The sequence below is a fragment of the Aricia agestis genome, chromosome 20 (assembly GCF_905147365.1).
Source record: "Aricia agestis chromosome 20, ilAriAges1.1, whole genome shotgun sequence".
In the NCBI taxonomy this organism is placed as follows: domain Eukaryota; kingdom Metazoa; phylum Arthropoda; class Insecta; order Lepidoptera; family Lycaenidae; genus Aricia; species Aricia agestis.
The window spans coordinates 6375025-6390541 of NC_056425.1; the positions used below are offsets into that span (position 1 = coordinate 6375025).

The 15517-nt window shown below is 37.4% G+C and overlaps 3 protein-coding genes across 4 annotated transcripts; 1 reads left to right on the top strand and 2 right to left on the bottom strand.

Moving 5' to 3' along the window:
* The first annotated feature begins 361 nt into the window (after positions 1 to 361).
* Positions 362 to 4168, top strand: LOC121737118 (eukaryotic translation elongation factor 1 epsilon-1). 2 transcript variants are annotated; one of them, XR_006037101.1, is made up of 5 exons: positions 362 to 477; positions 563 to 751; positions 1777 to 1872; positions 2663 to 2917; positions 4005 to 4168. XR_006037101.1 is itself a non-coding variant. In XM_042128671.1 (4 exons), the coding sequence occupies exons 1-4, from the start codon at positions 406 to 408 to the stop codon at positions 2810 to 2812; spliced, it is 507 nt and encodes a 168-aa protein (XP_041984605.1). In that variant the 5' UTR covers positions 362 to 405; the 3' UTR covers positions 2813 to 2946. The 2 variants fall into 2 exon arrangements, 1 of the variants encoding a protein (XP_041984605.1); XM_042128671.1 differs by lacking the exon at positions 4005 to 4168 and having other exon boundaries at positions 2663 to 2946.
* Positions 4169 to 6789: 2621 nt separating this feature from the next.
* LOC121737173 lies at positions 6790 to 9875 on the bottom strand. The gene is made up of 4 exons (XM_042128765.1): positions 9440 to 9875; positions 8250 to 8285; positions 6972 to 7098; positions 6790 to 6898 (listed from the first exon to the last, which is right to left on the bottom strand). Exons 1-4 carry the CDS (start codon positions 9848 to 9850, stop codon positions 6792 to 6794), a joined length of 681 nt encoding a protein of 226 aa, XP_041984699.1. The 5' UTR covers positions 9851 to 9875; the 3' UTR covers positions 6790 to 6791.
* Positions 9876 to 10488: 613 nt separating this feature from the next.
* LOC121737146 lies at positions 10489 to 14744 on the bottom strand. Its single transcript, XM_042128715.1, has 3 exons — positions 14525 to 14744; positions 12944 to 13109; positions 10489 to 10886 (listed from the first exon to the last, which is right to left on the bottom strand). The coding sequence occupies exons 1-3, from the start codon at positions 14528 to 14530 to the stop codon at positions 10558 to 10560; spliced, it is 501 nt and encodes a 166-aa protein (XP_041984649.1). The 5' UTR covers positions 14531 to 14744; the 3' UTR covers positions 10489 to 10557.
* Positions 14745 to 15517: the final 773 nt, after the last annotated feature.

Below are 15517 nucleotides of genomic sequence, written 5' to 3' on the forward strand. Positions count from 1 at the left end.
CACAAATCTAAATAAAATTTTTGACAGCTTCACTGTCTTTTTTTTCGCTGTCATCTTGTCTTTTTTATCTATAATTATTATAAGCAAAGGTCACAAGAGTCATAAAGCTTTTCTTTTATTATAATTATTATAATTTAACAGAATTATTCACGTATATACATAATATAATTGTACCTGTAGCCTGTAGGAAACAAAAACTTGTTTTATCACAGTAGCTACTCTCGTATTATTTATTTATATAGAGAACAGAATTGCTGGACTCTGATGCATTAAGCATTTTGGCGTTTTCATTTAAATCGTCGAAAAAAAAAGTCAAATCTACCGATTTGTTGATATTTATTATAAAATTCTTATTTCTAGGCAAATAGTTTAATTTATTAAATAAAATATTTATTACTTTTAATAATGGACGTTATAAAACAGGTTGGCAAGTATTTAAACACTCCAGTTGGAACTTTGTGCTATAACACTGACAAAGTATGTGTAACAGAGGTTATAACTTATAATATCCACAATGTTTTTTTTGTATTTATTCTTGTGTTTGTAACTTTGTACATTTCAGGTGCTAACTACTTCTTTAGATAAAGTAAACGTTGAAGGATTCGCTACTATAATATTACGATTAGCAGCCAAAAGCAACCAATCCATGAACCAAGAACAGGTGTTATTAAGTTACCAATGGCTTGAACACATCTCCATGTATATGAATCAAGCTGCAACGAATCCTGCATTTGCTAAAAACTTTTTGTTGGTAATTTTTAACATAATTTATTTATTTATTAAAACAAAAAACCATTGATTTTAAGCAGGACCCGATCTAGCCATTTAGCCGCTCCAGGCAAAGATCATTTTCGCCGCCCTTAGGAAACATATTGGTTGGGGGAAAATGGGAGGAATATTTAAATAAAATACTCAAATATTTCCACTAGCAAACTTAAAGTAAGTTAGCTGGTAAAATTCTCAAACTTAAGTGGTGGATGGCTAGGTTGGAAGATAGGAATAAGTCAATTTTGCCGCTCTGGGCAAATGCCCGGCTCGCCCCCCCTTAGATCGGGCCCTGATTTTAAGGCCGCACTTAATATTGGGCCATAAACTATCATCATTCATCATGTAGATTGTAGCCCATCATGATTGTGAATCTGTTGTGTATATATTTTTTTGTGTTTGTCTTAGTCCATTAAACAAACATGGAGAGGCTACAAGAGTTAAATCGAATATACATACATGCAAACAAGCAGTTTGACCGCACAAGAAATTGTGATATTGTTCATGGTGTAGCGGCCAAACTGCTTTTTTGCATAGATGCTGCATATTAAAATAGAGCTATACAATACCCAATAAGTTTAAAAGCGATAAACCATTTAGTATCTCAAAATATTCTGTTACAAGGCTTTTATGTAACATCTTTTTTTTTTTTTATGAAATAAGGGGGCAAACGAGTGAAAGCAATATCCGTCGCCCATGGACATTGCCGGCCTTTTAAGAGGGAAAAGGGTAATAGAGCCTCCCCTAGAGACGGGAAGGGAATAGGGGAAGGTAGGGAAGGGAAGGGAATAGGGGACGGCAGGGAAGGGAATAGGGTAGGGGATTGGGCCTCCGCTAAACTCACTCACTCGGCGAAACACAGCGCGAGTGCTGTTTCACGCCGGTTTTCTGTGAGAACGTGGTATTTCTCTGGTCGAGCCGGCCCATTCGTGCCGAAGCATGGCTCTCCCACGTATAAAATCTACTACAATACTACTTTATTAAACTTATTCAATGATACCTCTGTTACAGGGTCTCAATAGAACATTAGAGAAAAACTCATATCTCACCGGTAGTGCTTTGACCATAGCCGATATTGCTGCCTACTATGTTCTTCATCCTATAATTGTAAGTTAATATAAGTTCTGATGTATGTTGATACAGTAGTCATGGCTTCCTGCCTATCTGAAGTCTGGATTAGGGTTGCCAACCTTTAACTCTCAGGATTTGAGCTTTACTGCTACCAATGCAATAAACTTCAAAAACAGGACTCAGTAGTAGACTTGAGGAGTTGCTTTAACAGAGCCGCTTGTTTAATTACCAACTAGTAAAAGTGAACATTATTAAAGTATAAAAAAATAAGGACACTGCTTAAACACTATCCAGGATGTCTCAGGATAGTACAAAAATTAGGACTTGTCATGGCAAAACAAGATAGTTGGTAACCCTAGTCTGTATTCCAGTGATGAGTGCATTGTATTCATTTAAACATAATACATTATTATGATTAAGCTATGTAGCCTGATATAAATAAATAAATAAATAATAAAAAAAATAGTCTTACAATATCCTGAGACACAGTGGACCGATGATTTGAAGAAATTAGCAGGTCTATTGCTGAATGTAGGCCTCCCGCAGGCCGCAACGAGCACTAACCATCCCTAGCGGCCAGGCCTCAACACTGTGTTGCTTTTCAAGGTTGTTTTTGCGATGTGATGCCGCAACGCAGTGTTGTGGCCTGGCCCATAGGGATGACGTAATGGTTGGCGCTCTTTGAGGGAGGCCTACGTTCAGCAGTAGACAGCAGTTAGCTGATGATGATGACATTTTTCTTAAAATAATTATACTGAGTAATAAAAAACCATTTGCACAATATAACATCACACACCAATAAAATGTTTGTATTGTTTGTTTTCAGGAGCGTCTCTCATTGAGTGAACAAGAGCAAGTAATAAATGTATGTAGATGGTTCAAGAATGTACAGGCACGACCAAAAGTGTGTGGCAGTAAAAAACCTGTACAGTTAAACACTTTGACTTTATCAATTTTAGCACCGGCTGTACATTAATTTTTAATTCCATTTTCAATTATGAACGGCAAATAAATTATGTATATCAAAATGATTGGTATGAAATTGTATGTGCTTATTATGTTTTGCATTACTGGATATGATGTGAGTATTGAATAAATACAACAAATTGATATTCTTTGTTTGGTTTAACATCCATACTACAATACAGTCAAGATTTGGTTTCAGAGTATTGAATGTACCAGCTTGCACTAATGCTGACGGTATAAAGTAAATTGCATAGAAATAATAATTTTACCCGTAAAAATTTGAAATTCATTTTTTTGTCTAAGGTGACTGGTAAACCAAACACTGTTACCCTCACATAGTATGTTTTATGCAAGGCTATCTATGATGTAGAGATGGATCATAAAGTATTATTTTAAACTCGATGACGCCCATGGGCATAGCCCACTGGGGCAAGCTGGGGCGTTTGCCCCACGGAGCTAATTAGCTCCGTGGTTTGCCCCACCCTGTCTCTGACCTATAAGGTACCTAACTAAACAAAAAAAAATTTTTTTCAACTACAATCATAATATCCGTAAGAAAGTTACACAAAAAATTAGGCGACATGAAAAAAGTTTGATCAAAACAAAAAGTCCTCACGATTTACGCGCGCATTGCAGCGGTCTTTTGAAAGCGAGCCGTATTAACGTAAAATAATTGAATATTCTAAGTATTACATTTAATTAAAACGCGTAATTCATAACACCGACTAAGTATTCATAAATTAAACTATCTATCCTGTGTGTAGTTGTTTATTTTCTGTGGTGGTGTACCTATCCTATGTCCTTTTGAAAATTAGTTCAGCAGTTTGGGCGCGAAAAGGTAACAGACTGAGCTGACTGACAGACAGACAGATCCACTTTCGCATTTATTAAATTAGTATTGATGGACAAACATGCCAAAGGTTTGTTGTTGGAATCTGGACTTTTAAAAAAGGTTATTCTCAGGCGCAGTCGCAGCCTGAAGTTTTGGTGGGGGTCACACAAAAAAAATTATCACTGTTATAGGATAAACTAGAAATTTCCTTTTTATTATTTGGCAAGATTTTGAGATTTTTCAATTTGACCTTAGATTTTGGGGGGGGGGGGGTCATGTCCCCTGTTACCCCCCCCTTCGGACCGCGTCTGGTTACTCTTACTGGTTACTCTATGTGATGTTTCTTTCACGTTGAAGTAATTTGTTTCAGAGTAGACGTATACCACCGTCAGAGATAGAGCCGCTGCCCCCTCAGATATTCCCCACCGACCTGGCCGGGCTGCTCGACCTGCAGAAACCGTTCGTGTACCACCCTCAGCCGTTCACCTATCCGCATTATCCTATTGTTCTGTACATATAGATGTAATGAACGTATGGGCTTTTTATTTTAAATTGCTAATCGGACTTTGTCTGTGGCCTGCGTGAAGTTAAAGATAATATTAGTGAAGATTAATGGGCAAGCCATTACGTGGGAGAGCCGTGCTTCGGCACGAATGGGCCGGCTCGACCGGAAAAATACAACGTTCTCAGAAAACCGGCGCGAAACAGCGCTTGCGCTGTGTTTCGCCGAGTGAGTGAGTTTACCGGAGGCCCAATCCCCTACCCTATTCCCTTCCCTACCCTTCCCTATTCCCTTCCCTTCCCTCCCCTATTACCCTATACCCTCTAAAAAGGCCGGTAACGCACTTGCAGCTCTTCTGATGCTGCGAGTGTCCATGGGCGACGGAATTTGCTTTCCATCAGGTGACCCATTTGCTCGTTTGCCCCCTTATTTCATAAAAAAAAAATACTTATATTTTTTTTACCTCGCCTGAAATTTTTAATTTATGTGCATAACTACTGTGTTTGCTACTTTTTTTTTAACCCAAAAAAAAAAAATTGTTGCGGACCGCGACACTAAGACCAAGGCGTGTCTGTGGCGTGTATGAAAAGGGTTGAGTACCACTGATTTAAAATTGTCAATCGAAGCACAAAACTCACTACTTCACACAAATTACCAGCACCCTGGGCGCGAAGAAATTTCGCGCATAGAATAGTAAATGATACATAGTACTTGCATAGTATAAGGAAGTTGATAAAATAATATAAGATATTAGTTACATATTATGATCTATGTATATTAGGTTTTCCTCGAACGCTAATGTGTACTTACCTACTTCATAATATATTTTACTAGATGTTCCGCGCGGCTTCGCCCGCGTAAATTAGGAATTTTACAGAAACCGTACACTTTCCCATAAAAATAGGTTATGTCCCTACTCCCTTCACTTGGTCTATTCTATATCTGTGCTTAATATTGCCATAAAAATTGCTCCCGTAGTTGGTAATTTCTTATATTTCCTCTGTTTTTCCCACATTTTCCTGAGTTTCTTCGGTCGTATTAGTCTTAGCGTGATAATATTTAGCCTATAGTCTTACTCGATAAATGAGCTATCTAACACTGAAATAAGTTTTTAAATCGGACCTGTAGTTCCTGAGATTAACGCGTTCAAGCAAACATACTCTTCAGGTTTATAATATTAGGTAGACCGTAAAGATTTTTTTTAATTATCGCTTGACAAACTTGAGTCTCGATCTAAACGACTATGAAAAGTACCAATAGCAGGGTCATTATAGGCTCATAAGTCATAACCATGGGACGATGCATGGTATAATATGGTAGTGATGATGATGATAATGATGACTGTAATTTGCATAGTAGCATATGCTTTCCGTTCTTAAAACAACGCCGAAACTCCCAAACTTGTATTTATAAAGAATCAGGAGTTCTCTCAGCACCTTCCGAACCACGGTATACCAGTATACCTCGGTGCAAAATCTTACTTGTTGGTAGCATATGCTTAGAATACTTTTCACGAAACCGAAGTCACCACATGTTTTCCTATAAATTTTGAGGATTTCCCTCGATTACTTATGGATCCTTCATCAGATCACCACTTTTGTGAATATAATACCAAATTGGGATGATACCCTATATACCAAAAGAAAAATTTTGAAAATCGGTTAACAAACGGCGGAGTAATCGTTGAACATAAGAAAACGAACATAACACCTCCCCCATTTTGAAAGTCGGTTAAAATTGTAGCCTATGTGTTATTCTGATGTATAAGCTATAATATTGTAAAGTTTCATTAAAATCCGTTCAGTAGTTTTTGCGTGAAAGAGTAACAAACATCCATACATCCACACATCCATACATCCATACATCTATACATCCAAACAAACTTTCGCCTTTATAATATTAGTAGGATTTTATTGTCGATTTAACATTGGTGGTATAATAATCAGTTGAATATTATTTATTAATAATAATATTAATTATACTACGTGTACGCAATCTGTTTGCTTTTAGCAGTTCATGTAAACCTTGTAACATACATACTTAGCTCATTTTTCGGCGACAGACAAATTCGCGTTGGTGACAAACCATTATTATATGAATATGACGTATCATAAGACGCGAATCGGCTCTGTGATTGGTCAAAATTTTGACAGCCAACCAATCACAGAGCCTGAACCGTGTCTTAAGACCGAGATGCATCTTGAGTACTGACTATTTATATACCGGCCTAGATGACGCCCACAACTCTGTTGCGCTAGAATTCGTTTAGCCCACGAGAACAGCGGGGCTAAAATGGTCACATTTAGCAACTGTCAAACTGGCAAATGTCAAATTAGTACGAATTACGAGACATGAATAATTATTGCAAGCAGACTTGCATTTTGCGATTTAAAAAAATGAATCATAGTATGATTCATAATATTATGATTCTTCAAAGCGACCCTTTTAGCCCCGCCGTACATTAGTATCTCCATACCAAATTTTAACAAAATCGATTAAGCGGTTTGGGCGTGAAGAGGTAACAGACAGAAAGACAGACACATTTTAGCATTTATAATAATATTAGTATGGATATAATATTATGTAAGTTGTACCATTTAACTAACATAGATCAATCAATAGACTAATATCAGTATTACTATTAACAAAAAAAAATTAGACAGTTATAATAGTGTTGTTAGCATTAATTTTTCTGTCGGAGAATCGCAGCATCAGACAGCGTTCGAGTTTGTTCGAATAGGAGCAGCCGTTGTCTTCGGACTCTGTAAAAAAAACACACATACTTAAGGAAGACCACGTATCATTTTAACTATAGTCCCATGTTTCGTACTATACCTGTCTGCATCTCCTGGAAGCAGGCTCTGATCTGGTCGCGGAGTATGGCCCGGGACTGTTGTGACGTCACTGCTGTCTCCACCTTGTTCCATAGTTGCGCCTCCCGGGGAATCCCGTGCATGTCGACCTAAAGGTGATCGCACATTTATCAGCACGCAAGCGCCGTACGCGCCGCAAATTTGACCGACTTCCAAAAAGGAGGCTACGTTCGGCTGTACAGTATGTATCTTTTTTTTGTATGTTCAACGATTAAACAGCCGTTTATGATCCGATTTTCAAAATTATTTTTGTGTTGTATAAACACAAAAGTGGTGATCTGATGATGGGATCCATGAGGAATCGAGGGGACTCCTTGAAATTTGTGTGGAAACATATAGTGATTTCGATTTTTTCTGAAGCATTTGAGGTAAATGCTACCAAAAAGTAAGATTTCGCACCACGTTAAACCCTGGATCCGAAGGTACCCAACAGAACTTTTGAAACCTTATAGATACAGGTTCGGGGATTTTGGCGTTGTTTAAACAACTGAAAGCATAAGCTATTCCAATATATCAATTTGATTAATCATTAAGTATCATCATAACCATTCTTTTTAAGTCGGTACTAAGTCGGTACTAAGTTCTATGTCAAGTATCTCAGCTGTATCGTCAGCTGCCCGCCCCCGCCACCTCCCCCCCTTGCCTCCTGGGTACACCCATGGTGCGGCGTGTTCGACGCGTACGGTGCTGACAAATGAGATCAGCGGGGCTAAAATGGTCGCTTTGGAGAATCATATAATTAATCATAATATGATTAATTTTTAAACTCCACTTTGCGTGCAATTCGTATAGTGATTCGCTTAGAATCTAAGCGAATCAGCGGAACCAATCATTGATCTAAGCCTTAGATCAATGATTGGTTCCGCGAGCGGCGCTCACGCGCGGCGACCAATCATTACTCGAAGCGAATCACTATATGAATTGCACGCAAAGTGGAGTTTAAAAATGAATCATATTATGATTCAATATATGATTCTCCAAAGCGACCATTTTAGCCCCGCAGCTCTACATAGTATAGCAGACTATTACCTACCCCCATTCCACGCGGATCCCGCAAGATGCCCGCTGGGATTACGTTATTACTTGTGAAGTTGAAGATTATAATACTGAAGAATTAATGGGCAATTAAATATTTTTTGTGATCTCGCCTGAAATTTTTGTGGCCCGTATAAAAAAAAGATTGAGCACCACTGTTCATTGTTCTAGCTATTTGTAAAAAATATGGATCCATTAAACTTACCACTTGCAAGTTGGCGAACACACATTGGCTGAGGCACTGAAAAAAGTTATAAGTATGAAGAGCACAGTATTCTACCAAGCATTTTGAACTTGTATGTTATGTACAGGTAAGAAATTCTAAGACCTAAGTCAATACCTAAGGGTAAACCACAAGTCATTAACGCTAATAACATGTTGAGTTTACACAATATGTTGTTGATCGTAAATCATATAATTCATAAGTGTTCACTTGCATATTAATTAAGTTTTAAAAGAACATCTTTTGTCATTACTGCCTTCTGTGACTCATACAACATAGTATGTTTGTTTGTAATCATTTTTCCTCTATGTTGTATGATAGTGATTCATATTATGGAATTGTCATAAGGACTATAATAGTACCTGTTAAGTGTAAAACTCAATGGACAATACTTAGATATCGTAGCACTTAATCTTAAGTAGTTATTTCCTTGTGCATCTTCCTTAAGTTTTTCCTGATTAAATCATTTAAATTTTTTTTATGAAATAAGGGGGCAAACGAGCAAACGGGTCACCTGATGGAAAGCAACTTCCGTCGCCCATGGACACTCGCAGCATCAGAAGAGCTGCAAGTGCGTTGCCGGCCTTTTAAGAGGGAATAGGGTAATAGGGGAGGGTAGGGAAGGGAATAGGGTAGGGGATTGGGCCTCCGGTAAACTCACTCACTCGGCGAAACACAGCGCAAGCGCTGTTTCACGCCGGACTTCTGTGAGAACGTGGTATTTCTCCGGTCGAGCCGGCCTATTCGTGCCGAAGCATGGCTCTCCCACGTATAAAATTAATACCCACTTTCTAGTCATGTTTTTATATTACAAGAACCTTGGGGCTCTTGGAAGACATTGTTCGATTGATCGAAACGATCAATTGCAAAGGAGAGATCCTAAGAGGGTACCTACTAAAATACGTGCAGCTCTACATAATAATGATTTTTATTTTGCTTCAACCCATTAAACATAAGAAACAGTGGATGGTGCAATGCCGGATTTATATTTTTCATGATTATAGGCCACTTTATTCCCGCCGCCTCATGTATGAAATCAGCCGCCCCTAGGACGCTGCCGCCCCTAGGTCGCGGCCTGTACGGCCTATCTATTGGCTGGGACGGTGTACCGTGTACGGTGTACCGTGTACGGTGTACCTAATAAGTTTTATGCTTGTGTGTGAACATCTTACCTGATCAGTCTCTTTACTAAACAGCGATTCGCTTCTCTTAGCTCTATAGTTCGACGCATTATAACTGTGCCCATGTACCGGTCTAGGTATGTGGTTGATGAAATTATCATCATAAGCCCGACCATCTTCAGGATACGAACCGTTCAGAATATTAATTTTGTCCGAAAATGTATTGTTTCTTCGCTCGTGGTTGTACTGGTTTCTTTCAGCTCCGCCATCTATTCTTGGTGACGAATCAGAATACCTGTTTGTGTGTCTCGTTTTTCTGACAGTTTCCCGGCAACTTTTGAGGGCTGCAGCTATATCTTCTTCCATCAAATGTATGTTCCCTTCACCGGAACATAAGCAGTACGGAAGGATGAGGAGAAGCAGCGCTATCGAGTACATTATGCCTACTTTGGTATGGGTCATTTGGATGGTGCTCTTACGGTGATGATGGTGCTTTTATTCGTTTCGGGCAGGATGTGATGTTATTATCTGTGACAGCTGTGTCTGTTGGGTCATTATTGGATTACAAAACTGACAAGGTAACGTCCAGTCCAATACCTAGTCTGTATATGTGTTTCCTATTCATGGTATTCGGTAATTAATATTTACGTTATGATATCATACCTATAGATAAGAATGCGTAATGCATCTTTCATTAGAAGAGCTGCATGTGCGTTGTTTACTTTTAAGAGGGAATAGGGTAATAGGGGAGGGTAGGGATGGGAAGGGAAGGGAATAGGGGAGGGTAGGAAAGGGAATAGGGTAGGGGATTGGGCCTCCGGTAAACTCACTCACTCGGCGAAACACAGCGCAAGCGCTGTTTCACGCCGGTTTTCTGTGAGAACGTGGTATTTCTCCGGTCGAGCCGGCCCATTCGTGCCGAAGCATGGCTCTCCTTGTGCATTATTCTTATCAATTAATAATAAAATAAAACAAAGAATTTCAAGGACAAGGAGGAATGCACGAAAAATTCTAGTTTCCAGCACCCTATGCGGATGATGATGATTATGATTATGATTGATGAAGCACCTATTATTATGATGAATCAGGAAAACACTTAAAACGTTTTAAATATTTTTATTTATTACTTTCAAAAATACTTTTTCAACACAAATGCAGTAATTCGCTCATTAGCCTTTCCCATAATGTCCCCATCTTCCGTTCCCCCATCCTCCCCACGCTGGTGCCCGGTTACCCCCATAAATTTTCACCCCATCATCATAGTACGACCCGTAGCTGCTTCCCGCCAGTGCTGACTTCCCCCTCCCTAAAAGTCCCGTTATCCCCGAAATCCCAGCATAGGTGTTCCCAATCACCCCCGTCCCATATCCCCCAAAGTTTCCATATGACCCCGTCAGTTGGAAGGTTAGGGGGATGTGGACTTCACGCTTGATGGACCGGAGACCAGGCCAGAACGTTTCAGATGCTTCTAGATCTGGTTGCTCTGTTGCTTCTTCTTCTGCAAGCACAAGACAATTGAAGACATTAGTGTATAAAGAAGGTAAGTTCATGCTAAGTACTCACATACGGTTTTGCTCGATAGTTTTACTCCAAATCGATTAAACTGTGTGGACTGCAATTTGCAGTCCACACAGTTTGCTCTATGCAAGCCTTCAAGCTGTCAGTTTTGCAGTCTGCATCGAGCCGGCTTGATGGAATTAAATATATTGATTTAGAATAAAACTATCGAGCAATGCTGAATGTGTGGACGAAATTCCGAGCCGCAGGTTTTGCTCGACCTGTGTGCTCGACGTTATTGCTCGATTGAGCAAAACCGTATGTGAGTACTTAACCGGTTAGAAAAAAATGTAGATTTTATCTATAACGGATGACCAAGTAGGTTACAAGGTTTGTTTAAATTATAAACGGCGAAAAATGAGTAATTGTCTAATGTTAGTTATCAGGCCATTTAGCCGAAACTTTTTCGTTTTCGCTTCGTTATAGGATCGCCGATCAAAATGTATGGAATTGACATAAGACGAGTCGAACGTCAACGTCATATTAACGAACGCTTATGTCAATTGTATACATTTTCATCGGCGATTCTATAACGAAGCGAAAACGAAAAGATTTTGGCCCACCCCCCTGGTTCTTTAACTCGCGCCTTTAAGAGGGCGACTAACCCCAAAAATCAAACATCGTCCTTCTCTCTTCACACTCACGCCCGTCTTTCATATTATGCAGGTGAACAAGAACGACGCGGATTCATTGCCAAATTAGTTTTTTCTCAATAACTCGATAAATATACAACATTTTAAAAATCCGCTAGGTCGATCTCTCAATGATAATTTTTTTTACAATGTGTTAAAATATTAATATAGTTCAATGCACGGTTATGGCAATAAATTAAAAATTCGTTAAAATGAGATGCATCTTTGTGATTTTTTTCTATCGAGAAAATTTTAAGATATCGTGTTTTTGCTCAGATCGAATTCTCGGAAATATAATGTAGTGTCTAATTTTAGAAAATAAAACAATTCGGGGCTTATTTTCAAGTATAAAAATGAATTATAAAATCGACACTTTAGGGTTAGTCGCCCCCGTAATATTCTATAATTTAAGATTGTAAATAAGAAAGTGTATCTATCTATCTGTTACCACTAATTCACACTTAAACCAATGAACCGATTTTACTGAGATTTGGTATGGAGATACTTTGAGTACCGGGAAAAGACATATTACCTGATATTACTAAGATACTTTCCATCCGGGAAAAATGTACGGTTCTCGCGCGGTAATCGAATTTTGGTCACCAACTGGTATGTAATGATTCTAAGAAGATAAATAACTTTTTTGTCCTTGCTTAGTAGTACACAAAAAATGCATAGAGTTTTCTAACAAAAGGCTTGAATGATAATTATATCAACATGTAGAGTTCAAAGACCGCAGTCGTTGAGATTGGAGGGTCAATTACATGGTACACCTAAATTATTAACGATGAAAAGGTTAGGTTTTGTCAAGTTTAAATATTGATTGTGAAACAAAATACAAATGATTTTTGGGCTTATTCAACCATTCAAATAAAGGTTTTTTAAAAAACTTGCATCGATTCGAACTCTATATCATATGATTTGACGAGGAGAATAAAAAATAAGGCGGACGGTTGATAGATGTTGGTATAATATAAAGATTATAGACTACAGCCTATATGTACAGTAGAGGTATTTGGATTTCTATAAAATATGACGACTATGGATATAAAGTATGCATTTATGAATAGAGATAAATTTATGTAGCCGTAAAGGCACATTTATAATTGCCTAACTCTATTAATAACTCTTTGGCTTGTTATTGCTATTGTATTCAATTTATTGTCTGCCCAATAAATTTACATAAAATAAAAAAAATGTACCTAACCTCGTATTTTTAGAACATAGGTACTTTTACTGAAATCTACCACCAATAATAAATGTTTTACTCAACAAATAGGACCGCGTTCCAAAACGCTTAAAATAGGAGGCATTTTGAGCGTTTTTATCGTTTTTAACGCTAAATGGAATGCGGGGAACAACTAACCTTTTACAATCTCTACTTTCGGCGTATCTTCCACTGGCTCCAAGGCCCTTGCACTCTTCAACCACTCTGATGGCTGGTCTCTGCTGATCGGCGGACTCGGCAGGAGGTATAACGCTGGATCCAGCACTGCACATTCTATTGATACCACCGACAGGAGGAGGAGACTCTGAAATGTGATAATACGCAAGTATTAGCCAGTGCCCAGTAGCCACTGTTTTGAAAAACCTTTGAAGCGGAGGAATTCTGGCCGACTGATGTGGTCTACCGAAGGTTCCGAGGGAGACTCCGGAATGAAGCGCGCGTCACGTCGCCGATAACATCGTGATAAAGGGTAGTTATTAAGTGTATATAATTTATATGTATGTTAGTCATTAAGGTATATATTGTATGGGCCTATGTAGCCCATACATAGGCCCATACAATACAAATAAATAAAATTAATTCAGGGATATTATAATATATTTAGGGGTTTTACTATTGTAAAACCCCTACAGTATGCTTGTCATATCGTTAACAAATAACCGCCGTACTCATGGACATTTTATGATTAACCTTCAATTTAATGAAGAGTTCGACAGATAATGTATGGGGCTTATGTCAAAATTTTGAATTAATGAGAAAGTAAATGAGATAATAATTACTTATGTAGATGAACAAAGTTTAACAAAACTAAGTAATTATAGTTACTTACTTAATATTTTAGGTTGTGTATGTCTCTTATAAAATCGGCCAAGTGCGAGTCGGGCTCGCGCACGAAGGGTTCCGTACCGTTATAGAGCGAAAGTAGGCCGTTTGTTGTATGGGAGCATCCCTTAAATATTTATTTTATTTTAATATTATTATTAATTATTAAAGTAACAAATATAGTTAAGGATTCTGTGAAAATTTCAAGTGCCTAGCAGTTGCCATTATTGATTACGAGTAAAAAAGGCCAAAAAATTGCGTTTGTTGAAGAGAGAATACACAATCTGTGAAAATTTCAGCAGTCTAGCTATAGCGGCTCTTGAGATATAGCCTGGAGACAGACGGACAGACATCGAAGTCTCAGTAATAGGGTCCCGTTTTTACCCCTTTTGTACGGAACCCGAACGAAATAATTTACAAACATTACACTTACAATTATACTAAATTTAATTTTACTACTATTTTATTAACAAACACACTTAACACACAATTGACACACAAATATACCCTTATATTAATTATATAATATATAATTTACTCTCTACTTCCTTAATCTCTATTTTTTCCTATACTAAATTATTCATCTGTGGTCACCGATATTGGTTTTACATTTAGTAAATATTATAATTGCATACTTTACTAATATTCATGTAAGACTGTTTGGAGACCCCAATATACGAAAATAAAATAAAATAAAATAAAATAAAACCCTAAAAATAAGTCACCGTGAAAGTAGCAACGTTGTAAGAGTTATTTGATTACGTTGTGTCCGAATCGCTCGAAATCCCAATGTTAGCAATTTGCATTCTTTTAGGGCTGCTGCTATTTTCATAGTAAACCCTACATAAATAAAGAACACCTAAATCACAATACAAAAATTAAAAAAAAATAGCTTACCAGCATTTTTGACTCCGTATTGACGAAGTTCACTCTGTTATCTCTATATATGGACTGGACGCTACTGTATGTCCGTCTGTCATAAAAGAAAGACTTTCTCCATGGTTCAAGGACACCAACGTTGGTCACTTGGTTATGGGTGTTAACTGTTACGTAATGAACATAGATGTAAAATTACACCTAGATTGAGATAGAATTACACCAAAACATGTTTTTGGAGTTGAAATATTGGCTGTATTGAAATCATGGTGTGTTTCAAATCAAAACCTTAGCAATATTCAAAAGTTGAGAAAGTATTTTTCTTTCTTCTTTTTTTTTTTTTTTTAGTAAAGTTTTCTTCTAGTAATTCTAGCGTAATTTGGTAACGGCCGTTCCCAATATTTGATCTATCTCTGGTTTTGCCCTACTAGAGATGGGAATAGCTCACAATTGACATAAAATATATGTCTCTAATGTCTAATGTGAGCCATTCCTATCTCTAGTAGGGCAAAACCAGAGATAGATCAAATATTGGGAATGGCCGTTAGTGGTATTCTTTTTGAAAATTGTGTCTGTCGATCACTCTTGTTATGGTCTTTAATTTTTTTTAACATTCAAGGTTTTATGCTTAAATACTTTATGGTCTTTACTATTTTTAGTTCTATCGCATCGCATGAATTTAAGTAATAAAAAGTGACCTATTGGTCACTTTTGACTTTTTTAACTATCTTGTATAATATTTATTTCATAATAGTCTCATTTACTTATTGTTTTAATTTGAGGTTAAATATATTATCTAAACGCGTTTTACTAAAAAGGTTGTTGTGAATAAAGCAGCTAGTAAGACTTCTAAAAATGATTTTCGAAAACTAAAGAACATAAATCTAATCTAGTATTTATATATCAAGTGCATTGAGTCCCATAATCCAAAGCTTAACATTTTTCAATATTACTTAAGTTGGATTTATTAAAATTTCTCTAAATTTCTCCTTTTGAAGGTTAGCTTTTTAGGGT